This window comes from Acanthochromis polyacanthus, chromosome 12 (assembly GCF_021347895.1).
Source record: "Acanthochromis polyacanthus isolate Apoly-LR-REF ecotype Palm Island chromosome 12, KAUST_Apoly_ChrSc, whole genome shotgun sequence".
NCBI classification, from domain to species: domain Eukaryota; kingdom Metazoa; phylum Chordata; class Actinopteri; family Pomacentridae; genus Acanthochromis; species Acanthochromis polyacanthus.
This window is the reverse complement of record NC_067124.1, coordinates 23,527,479-23,546,058: the sequence shown is the minus strand read 5'-3', so window position 1 is coordinate 23,546,058 and position 18,580 is coordinate 23,527,479. Positions and strand designations below refer to the sequence as shown.

The window sequence follows — 18,580 nt, the reverse complement described above, 5'->3', positions numbered from 1 at the left end:
GATGTGTGAAAGGGGCTGAAAGGTTTCGAGCATGCTCAACTACAAGACACACCCACGAGTGACAACACATTTTCCATCAGATAAAAAGCCCCCCCAAAAAAATCCTGTTGTGGCATCACTGATTGGAACTGTGTCTTCAAGTGCAGCATGCCTGGGAATTTCAGTATCTTACTCAACTACATTATGTGATCCAAAACCTGTTTACCTTAGATCTACATTTCACTTAAACCATCAAGATGTGTTTGTTTTGCACATTTGGAGGTCAGATGCATGTGGGTTTATGAGAAAAGCTGACAAAATCAATGGCATACCTATCAACTTGGGGCGTAGATTTCGTTTGAACATTAGAAGATCTGGGTGTCCTCCCTCATAATAAATTTGAGCCGTAAACACATATTTTCCTGCATTACTGCACCAATTTCTGCCTTTTTATGATCAATTTTAGCTGAAATGTCTTTTTTATGTCAAAGAAAAACCCAAATTTAGGCAAAATGATTAAATGTCCTAATATAAGTCCATTGCCTTGCCACTGTAGATGGGTTCAATAAACTTCCCCTTAAATTACAAGAACTTATTGAGTTTTATTGTATATATGCAAACACTGAAACAATTTTTGCATGCTGAGAAAGTTCTGAAAAGTGAAATGGAGTTTGGAGACTGCTGAGGTCTTTTCTGTTTATGGCAGTTAAACTGTACTTTAATTATACTGTCGGCAAATGAATGTATTAATGATCCACTGACACTGCTTCTAGGGCTTTACCTGCACTGATACAGACTGCATTTCTCTGGCTGCGGGCTGCTCTGCAGGCAAAACAGTTTTGAACTCAACTGTAATTGAAATGAATTGAATAAGGAAAGAAAGAAGAACAGGGAGAGAGGTAGAGATAAGATTGAGACATTGAGGATGAAAGCGAGAAAAGCAGCCATGTGAGACCTTCAATCTCTCCATCTTTCTCTCCCACTATCACTCCATCTCTTCCGTCTCTTGCTCCTTTTCTGCTTTGGCATGTTTAAGCCTCGCTCATCCCTCCTTCTCTCTCTCTCTCTCTCTCTCTCTCTCTCTCTACTTATTTTCTCGCCCTCGTTTTCTCTTCCTCTCTTCTCTCTCGCTTCTTTTTTCCACATCCTCCCTCCCTCCCCCTCCCTCCTTTCGCGCTCGCTCACTCATTGCTTCCTGCTGCCACAAATCAAATTATATCGGGGTCGTATCCATGGGCAACCGACTCCCCTCCCCTCCCGCCCCCCATTTCCCACCTCATCACACACTGCTACCATCATCTTACCTCCCTCACCCTCTCAACGCCCCATCTTTATCTCGCTGCCTATCTACATGTCTCCCCCCTCAACACACACACACACACTCTCCTCTCCCTCCTCTTCCACTCGCTCTCACACACACAGAAGGAGCAGATAAATTATGTGGCGATGTTGGAAAGGGAGGAAATTACGACCGTGCAGGATGACAAGGCTGGTTGGAGATGAAGAGACAAGCCACTGCAAACAACAACAACTGCTCTCCTAACAAATTATAAGGTCATATACCGGCGCTGAAAACAAACAAAATTAGTCAAAACATCCCGGCGAAACCACTGTTTTTCTTTCTTCTTCTTTTCTTAGAGAAAGTAGGCAGCGGGATGAGTGACTTTGGATTTGAGCTTCAATCTCGGTGTTTACCACGAAGGATAAACAAGCTGGAGGTAATTGACATTAAGAGCAGAATTGCCAGGTAACCAATGGCAACTGAAGAATAAGACATCCTCAGTGAGGAGAGGAAGAAAGGAAGAAAGGGGGCGAGTGGTTTCATCTGAGTGTGTGTGGCTTGGCGAGGTTGTGGTTGTGTGGCAGATGGATGAGGAAACCACCACTGACAACCGCAACCTCCTCTCGCTGTTTCCTGTAGCCAAAAATCTCTCTTTCATTTGCTAGCTTACAGTCTCGCTCACACAATCAGGTCTGAACAGTTAAAGCAAGATAGTGAGTAATCCCACACTGCTGCTGGTATCATTTCAAGTATTGATTGTGAAGATATCCTTTTAGAAGTCCTCTCCATATCCTCCTTATATTCCTTTGCAATGTGACATAGCTAAAATTGTGCATACTGGTTTGCAGTATGGAGACTGTAGATCTCCAAAGTGAGAACAGATTTTTTTTCCCTACTGTAAATTGCCATTTCTACATCTTCTTCTAATGATGTCCTTTACACAGGGGGTATGAGGTGGGAGACATTGTTTAAGTCAACCAGGCTTTCAGAAGTACAAACCATAGTCACACAGTATTTCTAATGGCTGGATGGCCGTGAAAACTCTCCTGGTGAAGTTATCAGTACAGAAAATGAACAAACAGAGATAGAAAACATATGGTTCTTTGATAACAAGTCAAAAGTTTAAGCCTCTGGACATAAAAACTGAAGGAGATAAGTTAACCGCAACTTCAAAAGTCCATTTCAGTAAGAAACATCCAATCACAAAGCTTTAGATTCTGCTGTGTGCATCGCTTATGGCAGGCAGAAAATAAATAGCATTCCTGGTAGAAAACTGATTTTTACAGTCTCGAGTTCAAATCAGTTCATGGTCAGATTCTGGGCCAGTTTTGAATGAAATCACCAACTACAAAGTGATAAAGTGGGAGCATTTGTAGTTTTGAAAGTTAAAGATCACATTCATATTCCCCATAGATGATGTTATGTGACTCAGAGTTGGAATACTTCTAAGGTTTATATTGACTTGGAACTCTTCTGACTGATTCATCCACACAAATGAATGAAAACTCAAGGCTGTGGATGTAAAAACTGCAGAGGATAAGTTAACTAACATTTACTTTTTAAGAATGGTAACATAATCTCAAACTTAAATCAACTTAAATTCGGATTCTGGATCAATCTGAATCCAATTTATCAACAACAGTGGGATGTTCTACCCTTTGCCGCAATGAGCAGGCATTTTGAGTTTGCTACATTTGCATCAGAGATTTTCTTAGCAATAGCAGCAGAGGCTCATGGGTATCTCAGTATTCAAAGCAACACACCACAGAATGGTGGCATGGTGATTCTGAATACTACAGCACTCACAGTAAAGTAATTAAGTTCTCTTGTGGTTAGGAATAATACAGTGTAACACAGTTTGGAAACTGACCCAGAACTTAAATATAAATGCATAATAAAGTGTCTGCAGTGCAAAGTGTAATCTTGAACTTCAGGTCAATGTTAACAGAAGCACAACCTAATTTAAACTGCGTGACTGGATATTCTGTACTGAAAAGCTTCCAAGGAGTCACAGTTGACCACTCTACTGAAGTTTTTATGTCCACAGGCATGTACATTTCAATTTCTTTTCTCGAGTAACAATCTCTGTGATGCATTTCTACGAATGCGCGAAATGTTCTACAGCTGTTGCCTGGCATCAATATGAAATATAACAAATATTCTGGGCACCCAGATAGCTCAGCTAACTGAGCGGGCAATAAACAGAGGCTATATTCTCCAGTGCAGCGGCCTGGGTTTGATTCCAGCTCACATCCTTTTGCTGCAGGTACTAGCTTCATTCTTCTCCTTACTTCCCTGTCTGCCTCTCTACTAACCTGTCTAATAAAGGCAACAAAAGGCCAAAAAATACATCTAATAAGTCTTCAAGATTCTTTGATTTCTAGAAGGAAAACTGTGTTCCTCTCACATCCTCCTGCTAAAATGGGTCAGTGTTAATGACAAGTCAACTCTTTAAGTTTTACCTTTGAATATGACAAACATTATCCAAAAATAATCATAAAAAAGTCCATCAGAGCATTCCAGCATTACCAGTCCTTTTCTCTCTTCTTTCTCGTGTGTCTTTGTCTCAGTAAGAAATGTGGTATTTGAGATGCTGTCATGTTTCCAGCCGGGGCCCACACTCTGAACGCTGTTTATTTTGCAGAGCTTATGGCAGCATCTCTGAATCAACATGTAGGAGGGTGACGGGCTGCATGTACTCCAAAATTCATTTGATTTCCTTTCAGAGGCTGCACTGTTCATTAGCTGAAGCAACACAGAGCAAGCGTGTAAAAACCACTCATTTCTTTAGCAGTTTAATACCCTGTTCCACTTCAAATACTAAATGTTACTGAGAGAACAAGTGAATCCTGTTTTACTGTGTGAATGGCTCTGGGTGAGAACATCAGATAAACAGAAAAAATAAAGTAAAATGCAAATGCTGAGTGCAGTGTTGGTTTAATACCGGCATCAAAATGTCATCATGTCAGAAGTGGTTTGCCAAAGTGATTAAAAAAACTATTTTCTGCTGGTTAATCACCTGATCATGGTCAATGAGTAATCTTTGATTCTGACATTATGACCATGTATTACCACAGAGTGCACCGCCTTATTGACAGACTGTTCGACACCTGATACAAACGCAGGCTCCATTAACCAGAGCTTGCCCAACCAGAAATAGCTACAAGCCCCCCTCCTCCTTTATGTCCAATTGTGTACTGATGAATAACAAGCCATCATACTCCACTGACCCCCTGCAGGCACCGCTTCCTCTCCTTTATAGAAATGCGACCTGCTAAGATTGATGAGGAGAAAACTGAGGATGATTTTCCAAACCCTACGGCCACTTCGCTCTCACACTGCTCAGGTCTTATTCAGCCATTGCACCTTGTTTTTCTCCCTCTGCCTCTCTCTGTCTTGTTTTTCCTTCTCTCTCTGCTTTTGAAGGTGGGCACGTCAAATCCATTACTCAATCTGCTCAATGGAGCGAAGCCCATTTACCAGTTGACTCATTTTAGATGGATCATTTACCCTTTCATCCTCTCTGACAATGCCACTGATGTAACCAGAGGGACTGAAGCTGTTTTTTGGGGGGAATATCATACTTTCTTGCTCTTTTTTACTGCAGGCAGGGGGGGTGTCTGAGAAACCACATGATGGCTCTGTAGAGTCATATGAGCCTCATAAAACACAACGCTATTATATTGTTCTGTAGTGGCACTGATAAGGGAATTGTTGTTCATGCTACATGGAAACGTGAAAACAGACAGGATCCCTGTGGGAATTTGTTATTGCATGAGTTAAACTTTTCTGTCTCCACAGTGGAATTCAGTCCTAGAGGAGCAGGATGGACGAGAGGAATATTGAGTTCTGCAGAGAGGTCAAGCCAGTTTACCACCACATTACATGGCTATGTGTAATATAATGCTTGGCAATGGATCGTGATGAAATTTGGAGCTTTAGTTAAGAAATTAAAGACTCACTCTGGTAAACTTATTATTTTTATGTAAAAATAAAACTGTAAACTGACTAACGAAACTAAAATTGCAAGTGTCATAAACAGAGATGAATTCAGGGGTTAAATTAACAACCAGAGAAGGACTGTAAACATACATCTGTGTGTTTGTATATCTCGCTTTTGGCTGCATCACCATGGAGCCTTTACATGTAGCAATTTAGCTATGCCGTAGTTATTGTGTGCTCTCACAGAAATGCAATTCCATGCTAGAAGATTCAGTGTGGAGATGGGCTGCTTTGGCTAATGTTGTCTCCTACAAGTTTCTGATTCAAGTGGAGATTGATGAGATTAAAGATTATGAAGAAATGAGACAAGGTAAACCCGATCCAGATCACATACATTAGTGTAGAGCTGCGGTGTTTATATCAACAGAATATATCCCACTCTGCATATGATAAATGGAAATCTATTCAATAGGATCTACTGCCATTACACTGCAATGTAAAGGATTAATCCAACTTTATGCAGAGAGAGTCTAATTTAATCCATGCTAGAAACACTATTTAACAACAATGTATTCTACAGTCAGTCATTGTTTCTAATAATAAGATATCCTGATAGGTAGAATGTGCAAAAGTGGTATTTTACATGATCAAAGAGATGTGCATTGGAATAAATTTTATTGTGCTGATGCCAAAATTTGTGCCATATAAAAAAGGACACCATTTTAAATTACATTTTGCCTGAAATAATTACATTTTCTTTCTTAAATGTCACCATAACACTTCTGAATCTTAGTAAATGACAATAATAAAATATCAGCCTTCCTTATGTTCATCATTACGTAAACATTTCATTACACTTATTTTTCAGACACTTGGAAGTGCTTGGATTACCCATGTAAGCTACAGCTATATTTTTGCTTGTTTCTTAAATAATTTAATTCCTGTCCTCACAGCCTGACTTCCCTTCATAAGTTGTTTTATTTTGTTTAATTACGATGAAGCTGAGCTCAGCCAGAAGTAATACATTCAGATATCATTACTCATGCCACTGATGCTAACCTGTCTGTTACGTTCATCAGTGATCCTCTGAATCTGGATCTTTTTCCTCCCCATGGTTCTGGTGTTGCAGTGGGAGGAGCAGGGGAGAGTGGCAAGGTCTGGGGTCACGGATGGCTGTTGTTGTGTTGCTTCCTCTTGAAATGTTTAGTCACTGTCAGTCTGCCCTCTCTGTGCAAACTGATTCTGTTTGAAGCACCCGGACAGGGACGCCTTCACCAGAAAGACTGAAAAAATAAAAATAAAAATAAAAAAAAAGAGGGAGAAGGAGGAGAGGAAGAATGGGGTTCTGTGTGCAGCACCCTCTTCAGATCATGGTCCTGGTTCTGGGGGCAGGTCATCAACACTCAGGCTGAACTGGGATCTTCTGCCCTCCCCTTCACCTCAGCTGGGCAGCTCCTGGAAAACAACACAGAGGCATTCATCAGACTGAGAGAAAATGAGAGAGAGTTTCTGAAAAGGGCAGAGAGAGGCTTTGTTTGTATAATGTGACCCAATTTAACTACTACAAACTCTGCCTTTGCCTTGACCCAACATACACAAGAGAGAAAAAAAAAATGCAGCAATGCATTTGAGGCGCCATCAAATCAGAAGCACATTTGGCTGAAACGAAGAGGGAATGGGGGTGGGGAGCTGGGGGAGTGTTTGTGGTGCTACATGCAGAGCAAGAGGCCCTCTGGGGCCCGCAAGGAAGGAGGCTGTGCTGTGTCAGCTTCATTAGAGGCATCACCGCCACATCACTGATCTGCTGGTCGCCCACGGCAACCGGCTGCCCGGCCTGGGCCGCCTGACACGCCGAATGCGATTCCCCCGATCGGAGGCACAACAGAGAGCAGCCACCGAGTCTGTGGATTCTACATATTTTCCAATTTCAAAACAATCTCTTGTTCTATATTAACTTATTTGGAGGAAACTGTCTGCGTTTAACAAGATCTGCATCAACACTACATGGATGGAATTTATCCTCTTTTCTACGATGTATGTAATTTTCTATTCTTTTTGTATTTAGATTTTCTACACCTTCGATATAGACACCTGGCATGTCTACAAAGTGGGATGAGTGGGCAGATTTCCAGGCCGGCCACTGTTTTCTGTCCAGTAATATCATTACGCCTTATTACCTAAACTGAACGCTGACCTAATTCTACGCAACACAGAGAAAGATGAAGAGTGTAAAAATGTGTGTCTAATTCAGCCATCCATCTAACTAACCATGAAATAAGGGTGGCCTGCAATGCGCTACGCTGCCTTAAAAAAAAAAAAAAAAACAGAGGACGGGTGCATTTTAAATTCAAAATTTCAAAAGGGCAAGACGGAGATAGAATGCCCAGAGTGTTTCTGCAAATTCATGCAAACTCATGAATGAATGAGACGGCAGCAGCCCAGGAATGGCAACAGAGGCAAGGACCGTTTTAGGCCTTGTTACTACTATTTGTGGTTCAGCTTTAAAAATAGCACTCTATATATACATACAGACTGTGTGTACACACAGCCTTCTGCACAATCACACACACAGATAGTAGTAGCCAAGTGGCAGCATTACAGTACAGAGCTGAAGCATCTGGAAAGCTGTGAGTACATAGAGGACACCAGCTCCTCAGTATTGTTTGCATTCCCTCTACCTGGGAGAGCTGCAGCAGAAGAACACCCTCTATTTACATCCATTCTTATGAAACAAAGAACGTGAAATAGTCTGTCATGAGACTGACATTCCTTTTGTGCTGCTGTAGGCGCTGCACTGCATGCTCGTTTAGAGAAGATGCAATTGGCTTAGCTTTGGCGATGAGTTGCTTATGAATTATGCACTGATGGGAGAGAGTAGAGGGGGGTTGAAGAAAGAGGGTGTTATGAGTGTCATAATTGCTTTGTAAAAAGGCTTGATGGAGAACTGGAGGCTGCCTCAGCCTGGTTATTTTGCATGGAATATCTACTGTGAGTTGCAGGAACTGAATGTACTGTATTGGCAACATCTTTCACAAATTTGGTTCCAGCCGCTTCAATGCAAAACATTTTCTCAAAGTCCATCTCTGCTACTGTTCAGATTTACTTCTTTCTGGTAATGGAAGAGACCAATAACAGAAAATGAACCCTACCTAGATCCCTTCATTAGTGTATCTCTGGAAAGAGCAGGTATACCTAATATGCTGTAAATTCATTCTTTTCATTTAGCTTCAAATGAGAGAAAGTAAAGGGGTGATGGTTGAGTATCTTAAATGATAACAACGAGGTGTGTGTGTGTGTTCAGACTCTCTCACAGCCTTTGTTAGCCACAGAGCGAGATGGGGACTCGCTCCAGTTGCGGTGAAGTTCAAAGGCAGCGAACTGAGGGATTTGTCTTTAGGCTGTGGGCTGATCACACATGAAAAGGCTGCTTTATCTGCCTGGGGTGGTCAAGTCTCGACCTTTTACCCTTCATGCTGCTGCAGCTCGCTTCCCATGTCTGATGTCAGGCAGAATCTCTGCTCTCACATGGGAAGCGGAGGGCCTGGAGTGTGTCTGCTGCCTCGCTGAGCAGGCCAGAGTGATAGAAAGGATCTGGACAACGAAAAGATAAACGATGATAATTAGGAATCTACAATGGATCCAGATTAGAACCCTGGGGAACACCTAAACATGTTAGATGCTTCATTTTTCAAGAGACCATTGAGGAGTACTTCTTTGAGGGGTTTTTTAATAATCATTAGACTTAATAAATTGGGGTGAAGGAATACATAGGTTTTGAGGAAAATGCCCATATGATAGAAGTATAGCTGCAAGGCACTCTCCCTTTCTACTGTCGTTCAGTATAATTGTTAAAATGCTCTAGATTCTCAGAAATTAATCATCCCTATGGATAAAGTGGGAACTCAAAGTTGATAAAGTTCTCTGATTCTTCTTTCTGTTCTCATGCAAGATGTTTTCATGCACATATGTACCAAAACAGTAAAAAACAGATATAACATTGTAGTCCTTTGCAGAAGAACAACAACATAAAAGCCAGCTAAAAGAGTCTGAGCATCAAAGTATCTGAAGTGACCATCAGAAATGGTACAAAAAAGAAAAATACTGTTACTCTGCAGATGTGTCCAGTAAGCTTTAGAGAGGGCACATCAGGTCAGAGACTTGAGGCAGACTGCAGGAAAGATTAGTCTATGGAAGAACGGTTACAAAATGTTGCATCGCATCAATTTCCCTGACATCTGTTGCTGTGGCCGTTAAGCATTTTAAAGCTTTGGTCTTCTTTTCCAACGATGTGGGTGGAAAGCCACAAGCTGTGAAGGCAATATTATGATTTTAACATTTATTTATGAGGAGAAAGTTAACAGGGATGTTTTTCCTGCACTAACATGCTTCACAGTTATGCAGAGTTGCAGCTGGAAGCTTCCCAGTACAACCACAGCCTTCTACAGTTGGACAACAGGAAACTTCCTTTGGGCAATCAGGGGTTAAGTGACTTGCTAAAGGGCACGTCATCCAGATTTTCCTAGCCAGTCGAGGTTTGTGAACTAGTGACCTTCCTCCTGACAACCTGCCTGGGTGGCTTTCCCTCAGGCTAATGATGCCCTCAATATTACGGATACATCGCCACCAATGTTTCTACTACAGGCTGAATGTGTCAGAACCTGCAGGCAAGGAGCACAGGGCTGTGACTGAGTCATGACACACAGAAAACATACCACTTACAGTACTTGCCACGGAATAAAACAGGAGAACAGGGTGTTGGAGCTGGACAAGATCTGCGTCAATATGGGATTCTGTTGGCTTTCACAAGGGAAGATGTGATGGAATCCAGACGATGATGAGGCTGTGTGCGTGTCCACACTAAAGGCTGACCAACACAGTACAATATTTGGGTCAGTAATGAGTAAATATTAGTATAAAACAAAATCTGACAGACTAAAACTGACTTTGTGGGGGCCTTCAAGCAACCCTCATCTTCAGTAATGATTTTTTTTTAAACCAAGTTCACTCTAGGCATCACTGGATTGCTTTGATACTGAAGTCAACATGATGATTCCCAGGAAGGTTTTGGAGTTATGAGTTTCTTTTTTATATAATTTTCAAGCTGATTTATGGATGTTTATTTGTGATGGTCAAAAAAAATTGTCTTTATGAAATGCACTATCAGTATTTCCATATGATGAGCCTCTCACAAAACGCTGAAGCCTCAATATATTGGTCAGGCCTGAGTGGTGTTATCTGTTTGTGCGTGCGCATCTTCCTGCATGTCCATCCTTTACTGCCCCTGGTGTGCTAAGTGGTGGTGGAGCAGCCTGGAGAAGAGAGATAACAGTCACCGGTAGGGGGCTAGTAGTCGAGAGGAGGGAGGGTGGTGGTAAAGATGGTTCTGGGCTGCTGGAGACGAGCCAGAGGACTACTGAGAAATCCATCACTTTTCCCACTCAGCACCAACATCTGCCAGAGCTGACCGCAACCAGCTCCACTGCAGACGCCCACTGCACGCTGTCCATATGAGTCCAAAGTGTGATTACACCAACCTAGACTAATCTGCTTCTCTACAGCTTAAAGGAAGCAAAAGTTACCATTGTCATGGGAACTGTCCAAAATAATTCCCACACATATGCATGTACTTTGTCCAGTTGTTATGAAGGAAGTGAATTTCAATACCCACTAAGAGTGTAAAGGTGAACAGGTATACGTGAGGCAGTCAAAACAGAGATAACACTATGGTCTAGACTAAATTCAATATAAAAAGGGCAAACATCGCTAAGCTATTTAACCACGCAACTGAACTCCAGAGCTCAGTTATACAACAAGCCAGAACTGACAACTTCCCAAGCATACGGTCCCTGAGCTCATCTGCTAAAAGGAAATTACTGAGGCCATAAAGTCTCTTATTTGCAAGAAAATGCACCCATTAAAGTTGCTGAAAATGTCTCATTCAGACACATGGTGCTGACCCTGAACAGAGGTACACAATCACCAGCCAGCTGCATTTAAGCGAAGAATGAATCCTCCAAAAAGTTGCCCAGTGAATCACCGGTCATTGTTTACTAATGCTGATATGGTGGTTGGCACTTTAGGGGAGAAGTGACCATTGGCAAGCAACACATACAGAGGAAATATTGTTTTCAGGGTCCTGCCAATAAATGGTCACATATTCAAATTTATATTATTGTTTATTAAATGAGGCAAAAAAAATCTGATTTAATGATGGATCAAATCATACAATTTTCATTTTGCATCACATTGCATCAGTTTAAATTTAGGATAAGATAACAGACCACATATCTAAAGGCATATTCAATTACAGTTCAGTTGACAGTAGCTTGCTCCATTACCATTCATTTTAGTTTTGTATCGTCTTGAAGGCAAAAAATTTTTGTATAGCTTTAAGGCAAACAGGGTGAAACGAGAATGTTTCAGGTAATCAAGAACGGATGCATAAAAAAAATAGCGACAACAATGCAGCTTCAAATAGAGGAGTCCAAACAAAGCTTTTGTCAATGAATATCACAGTCACATCAGTCATTACTCAATATATATATATATATATATATATATATATATATATATATATGGTACTCTAAATCAAACTGTGTTCAAGTGTCAAATCAGTGGCAGAGATTGCGTGTCACGATATAGATACAAACACTTGCTGTTAACGTGTTTGTTTGTTGAACTATATGAAGAATAATCACAGGCCCCTGCTGGCAAACTATCACAGAAGTCGCCGCAAGATCTGTTGAAGATTTCAGGTCTTCAGGTTTCAAGAAGGGAGCAGTCTGCCTGGATGCAGCTGCTGGAGTCATGACCTCTGCAGCAGGCTGTGAAAATGACTGATCTGTCCCTCAGTTTGAGGACAGGTGGATCAATATTTTACCAATATTCATTCATCACTCAGCGTTCACTCAAACTGGTCTGACATGATGGACAAAATACAAGATGACAAACGAGGTCATCAGATGTGGCATAAAGCTGGGAATCCCATAAAAATCTAATCAGCAGGTGTCTGAGCTTATACTGTAACTGAGGTTTTGTTTACTAAAGAGAGAAAAGCTAAAGCAGACCAGAAAAATGATCATCATGAACATACTTTCCTGCTTCAACAAAAGGCACGAGCTACAGCAGCTGAAATCCCAGATTAATCTTCTGTACTAGACAGACCTCAAATAATTGATGATTTATCGACTAATTGTTAAACAGAAAAACAAAATTAACCACTTTTTCTTTGTCTATGTAGAAATTAAAACCATTTACTATGTACAGTTTGGATTTTTGGCTTTTGGAGAGAGAAAACCAGCTTGTTTTTTGTGCTGTCTTTCTTCTTAACAGCGAATATAAACCAGTGTCTAAGCTAGTCCAGCTTTAATTTTGACTGTTCTTTTTAGCTGAATGTGCTTCAATGAATTGCTGAGATGCTGCAGCAGATATCCGCACATAGGGTCCCTGTCATCACAAAAGTATTAATGACAAGGTTCATAAGCAGCTTGCCCGCTCCAAGATATATTACTATCATGAATCAGGTTTTGTAAGGAAGGAGGGAAAAAGTCCAATATATTTGTTCCTCATTGGGACAGAACTGGGGATGGGTTTCAGGTTGAGGGAAAGGTTGGCGTGTAACTGGGCCGCTGAAAATCCCTCATCTGACCCGGCATGGCTCGGTTTGCGGCCCAACCTTGAGGGTGTTCTGCCAGCACCAGCTGCGTTATATTTACAGCCTGTTGCCTCATGTTCCCGGGCAACCATTGGACACAGCTCTCGCCACGCTCAGGCTTCAGGTCACCCAGCATGCATCTTTGCAATATCAACAAAACCCTATGGCTGATTTTTATGGTAGAAGCATCAGCAGGTGGAGTGAAGGGAGGGCATTGTGACAAGTAGTGGAGGAGGGGATGGAGATGGAGAAGGGAGCTGCTGGCCTTATATCTGAAGCCTGGCTTATGATTGTGATTGTGCCTGTGCATCTACGCTGCCAACCCTGGCAGAGGAACATGATCTCCCCCCTTCCCCCTTCTCCTCCTAACCAATCATGGGTGAGACTTTGGAGAGGTGGGGGAGAGAGAGGAGGGCTGATGCAGTGCAACGGCAGCACTTCTGAGGAGGTGGTGGTGGTGGTGGTGCTGGTTTGGGGGATGGGATGATATGGGATGGGAGGGGTGGTAAAGAGATCTGTGCCTCTTGGCTCGTGAATCACGCCCGCGCTGCCGGGCCGCTATCAATACCGCAGTCTGCCCGAGCACATACACACACTCCCAAACATGTACACAAAAACAAACAAGTGTGTGGCGCGCGCACACGCAAAGAAAAACACACACCCACGCACTTAACACAGGGCACCCTAACTGTCACTGATCTGCTGTTTGTGCTCATAGCCTCTGGCATGAATACAGCAAAATACCCTGATAACACCCATCATACACCCAAGCATGTACATATGTGTGCGCACACACAGATACACAAAGATGTCTTTAGTCCAGAAGCTTAGAAAGCATATGGAGCACTGAGGACTTGTTGGAAGGCCGAACAATACTTCGCGTGTGGTTTATTGTTGATTCTGAGGCTTGTCCCTGTCACTACAACAGCAGCGTGGACTATGTGGTTTGACCTGTCAGGTTACATCACAGCCAAAGGTAAACGAACTTGACGCACTCAGGGACACACCTATCTAAGGTGATGGGTGTGCACTGATTGGAGCAACCTGTGGAACAATGGGGGGAAGATTTAACAGTTAAGAGAGAGGATTTTCTTGTTTACTAGTTTGTGGGAGGCAACTTGGGTTGAATTAAAAAAACAAAAAGTAAAAATCTGGAGAAAGATATGAGATGAGAATTGCTCATCACAACTTCAGATTATTATATTTGTTCCAGGCAGCCAGGTTTGAATTTAGCATAGTGGAGTTAAAAACAAAATAAACCAATGACTCTTGAAACTCGTTTCATTTTTAGAATTCAACGCAGTCAGCAGAGTAATAGTTGTAATCTCAAGTTTGCAAAGCCAATGGTGACCAACATTCAAACACCTAAACATTATATATAATGGTGACATTGAAAAAAATTGTGAAAAGCACAATATGGTCTTATTTCATAAGCTGAAACCCAGGAATGTTTGGTATGTTTGCGTTATGAATGGCTCCTCAAAATTGTTGAAGCAGAAAAAGAGATGTTGCAATCACATACATACATATATATATATATATATATATATATACACACACACACATACATACAGTTGTTAGTACTAAGAAGTGGTTACGTGTTTTGATAGACCTGTGAGTTCAATAGCTGCTTGACATGCCTCATTGTAGAACTGCAACTGGGAAGTATTCTCAATAAGTCTCCACAATAAGTCAAATATGTTCCTGTCAATCAACTAATCTAGTTGTAAAATTCTGTAGATTGACAGAATGCCAGTCATCCTACATTCTAATGTAAAGGTTGTGAAGCTTTTCTCTTGTTATATTGTTGTATATTGAAAGTCTTTTCACAGACCGGTGGGAATGCCCCTTCAAACTCCAAGAACCCTTGATCAGCAGTTTCATTATTCTTGACATTTTATAGATTAAACAATTAGATAACAAACTGGAAAGGATAAAAATTTAATTAGCTATCAGCTCTAACATTAAACCAGCTCTAAGTTAGTGTTTTCTGATTCACAGTTTGATTTTAAAGATCAGATTTGTTCTGACAATGATTATCTTTAACAAAGTGACTACTTATTCAAACTTCTCATAACTTGGGGCCTTGTTTCCCTCTCTGATGAGACCATGTAAAATGTCTTCGATTTTGTTCATTAGGCCAAACAGTGCTGTGCTTTGGAATGTAGGACAGTTTACAGGTTTCTCTCCTCACAGTTTTTCTCATCATTTGTTCTGCTGCAGCGCAACAACAATAAATCCGTGACAGACAAAAATTTGCTCAGAACAAAAACATTAACGACATCAATGTGACTCTCGAGGTCAGAGGTTTGCCATCACCAGTCGAACATGTTCTCATCAATGGGGCCTCACACAAGAGCCAGACAGACGAGATCAAGACAGACGACTGACACGCAAATATAGCCTTCTATCACAACTGCTATCAGGTTTATTTTCATGAATGCAGGTGAGTGGGAGGAGGAATGCTGTAGTTTTAGGCACAATAATACCTGCTTATTTATAGCGTCTACCACAAATATTTTGAAAGATTTATCTATCATGAACCATGAAATGTGGACACCTCAAGTATGCACAAGGCACTCAATAATAATAAACACTCAGAGTCTAGCACACAAACACATCTGTGTTTTGTGTAGTGAACTGCAATCTTTTCAACAGATTAACCCTCCCTGAAGAAAAACTTCTCCTTTTTTTTGTTACAGAGAAAACTAACTCAGTGGTGATTGTTTATGTATGTGGTCATTAGAAAGCACGAGTTCCCTCAGCTCAGAGAGGCATCTTTCAATCTGGCCACAGGAGATCAAACCAGGGCAGCTTTGTTGTCAAGATACCCTTCAAAACAAGTGTGGAGCAGCTGCTTGGAGACCTGCAAGTCTGACCAGTCTTCTTCTGAGTGGTTTAAAATGCAGCCCGCACCAAGGCCAGCCAATAAAACCTGAAAAATAGAGCCTGTAACAATATGTTGAGGAAAGAAAACTTATTATTTGTCATTATGTCAAAATTAATTGCCGGCTTCTACACTGTTGCTATCAGAAGATTTCTGTAATTATCTTGCATATTTGTAGGAGAGTGTATGATCCTTCACATTTCTGATAGTTTTGTATTTTTACCGACAAAACAAACTGATTTCATGTATAAAAATAAATATAAGGCTGCTATCTCCGGAGGTCTAAAGTAATACCTCGAGTCTACTGAACAATCATAAACCACTTCCTACTGTGTACCCCCGTCTGAGTGGCGCAGCTTTGAAAAGCCAAATATTAGAGCAACGGCCAAGCTCAAAGTAAATCATCAACTATGTATCTTCAAAGAATTGTATGTTTAAAGAACACGACAAGGTTTTAACAGGTGTCAAGGGCAAGAGCGCTGCGACACTCCACATTAATGGTCATGTAAGCCTTCGATTCATGAAAGAAAGAGAACAGGTGTGAGGTTATGAGCTGCATGACAACACAAGCCATCAACCATAAATCACCACAACCGCCCCCAGCCACTCTCAATCCTCTCTCAGCAGATTTGGGGATGGGGAAGGTGTCAGCTCGGCGGCTGACGATGGACAGCAGGCCACACAGCAAGTCACCTCGCACTCCTCGCTATCTACCTCATAAAGTCCTCTGAGGCGCCAGCAGTGCACCCCACCGATGGCTTCCTGGACTGATTACAGACCTCGGAGTGAAATATTTCTGAGATTCTCTCTTCAGAATTTGAGTCGAAACGGAGCATGAGAAAGTTGAAAAATGCTAGTTTCAGCCAGAGGAGAGGCAATGTGAACGCTGAAAAACAGCCATCAATTATGACATTTTCTCTTGAAGTAATTATGGTTTTAAGCGACGCAGCGTTCATGTCAGTTCAAACCAATTACATCAGTGGAAGCACTCAAACACACTCGGAGCAGCGCTGTCTCAATCGGTCGTTCTTACCGTCAAAGTTTAAACGTGCCAAAGGGCGTTTGGAAAAACCCTGTCTGGATTCTGGATTGAGGCGAGTTATTCAGAAAAGCTGAACTCCAAGTATGAAATAGTCCAAGTCAGTGATGACGGAGGAATACAGTCCTGAAGAGAAACAGGGTCCAACTCTGAGCAGCACATGTGCCACTCTACCATCGACTGCTGGAGTGACAACTGCTGGTGGAACGCTTCACTCTGGACGCCCCAAATTACCCTTCTCACTGGACACCCCCCACCACCACCACCCTTGAGGCCCCCCTCCTCTGCTGCTTCTTGTCACCCTCCCGCCCCCACCCCTCAGTCACACAGTACACTCATCTCCTCCCTCCTCACCCGTAAACCCCTCCCAGGTCACCCTTTGCCCTAATATGCCTTCAGCAACTGCCACCGATTCATCAGTGTCTGTGGTGGCACATGAGGCGCTTGTTGGACAGCTCTTTAAAGGACTATTCCGGTGTTTGTTCGCGTTTCAGTCACTTCACCTCAAATCATATTCACTGTAGGGCTGCTAATACGTCTCTGTTTTTTGTTATTCAATTAAATATTTAGCCTATATTGTTATATTTGAGCAACAGTATAAAAGTCATATTTGAAATACATGAAATGAAAATTCATTGTGTGTAAAATTTTTGCACACACATTTCTGCTTGTTATTCAACAAGGCCAGCCACAGGCAATAGTTTCTGTTTATTTCTATGGAGCAAAAAATTACCAAACTCTTGAAACTTTATTGACAAGCGCATAATCAATCACGTATTAGTTTTAGTCAAAGTAAAATTGCCTCGTGGGAATACAATAGACTTTTCTTAACAATATAAACTTTAACTAATACCAGCTTTGACCAATTAAACATTAATATATTACCAAAACATTAAAACATACTGGATTTTCAATCAGGCGGAATGATAAAATCCTTAGGTGATAAATCAAAAGGCAATTAATGGCAGCAATTAAAAAAAACAGATGACTGATTTAAGTAATTTATCCAGAAAAATATGAAACACTAAAATAGCGAATATTTATTGCCATTTTTTGGGTTTTAGATCCTAAATTGAATACCTTTGGGGTTTGGATTGTTGGTTGGGCTCTCACAGCATGAGAGTGAGGGAGTCACTAGCTGCCTAGCTGAGTGTGTCAGATCCTCGTTGGAAACCAATCTGTCCCTCGTGCACATGTGTGCATGTACATCTTCCATTTGGATCATGAGCTGCTGGCAGCGGGATGGCAGCTGCCTGCATACCTTTTGTTCCAGTGGACCCTTTAAGGCCCCCTCCCTGCCCTCCAAATCTATACACACATCCACACACACTCACTCACCAACAGCACTTCCACACACATATATGCTCGCATGCTCAGCTGTCGGAGAGTTCAACACACCGGTAATGTCTCGTGCCGCTCAGCCAGAACCTTCAACATTCAATTTTAAAATGAGTCCTCTGCTGTCAGACTTCAATGGCTCTACCGACACATCTTCACCTCCCTGTCCGCTCCAATGAAGACCGCTGTTGACGGCTCTGATTTGACGCCACGTCCAAAGCTGTGGAAATCAAAAGTATCCCTCACAGATCTGAATTTAGTGAAATACAGCTAACAGACCACAGAAAGTACTTTAAAAGTAGCCATTCACTCTCTGTGACCGTTTGTGACAGTCGCTCTGCTTCCCAAGAAATGAATCTCAGCCCGTGCCCTTTCCTGACCTTGAAATCTCTGAGGGGCCCGAAGGGTGTGGGAAATGGGAGGCCAGGAGTCTGCTAAACAGTTGTGTCATTGAGTTTC

At 41.8% G+C, this 18,580-nt stretch overlaps 1 protein-coding gene across 7 annotated transcripts in view; it reads right to left on the bottom strand.

The window, feature by feature from the left end:
• The window catches only part of mef2d (myocyte enhancer factor 2d), a 103,224-nt gene that overhangs the window by 57,934 nt on the left and 26,710 nt on the right, over nucleotides 1-18,580 (bottom strand). For all 7 annotated transcript variants that reach the window (XM_051956549.1, XM_051956550.1, XM_051956551.1 and 4 more), the window contains exon 2: nucleotides 6,263-6,658. In XM_051956549.1, the coding sequence (XP_051812509.1) occupies nucleotides 6,263-6,316 (54 nt within the window). In that variant the 5' untranslated portion in view covers nucleotides 6,317-6,658. The remainder of the gene's footprint in view (nucleotides 1-6,262; nucleotides 6,659-18,580) is intronic.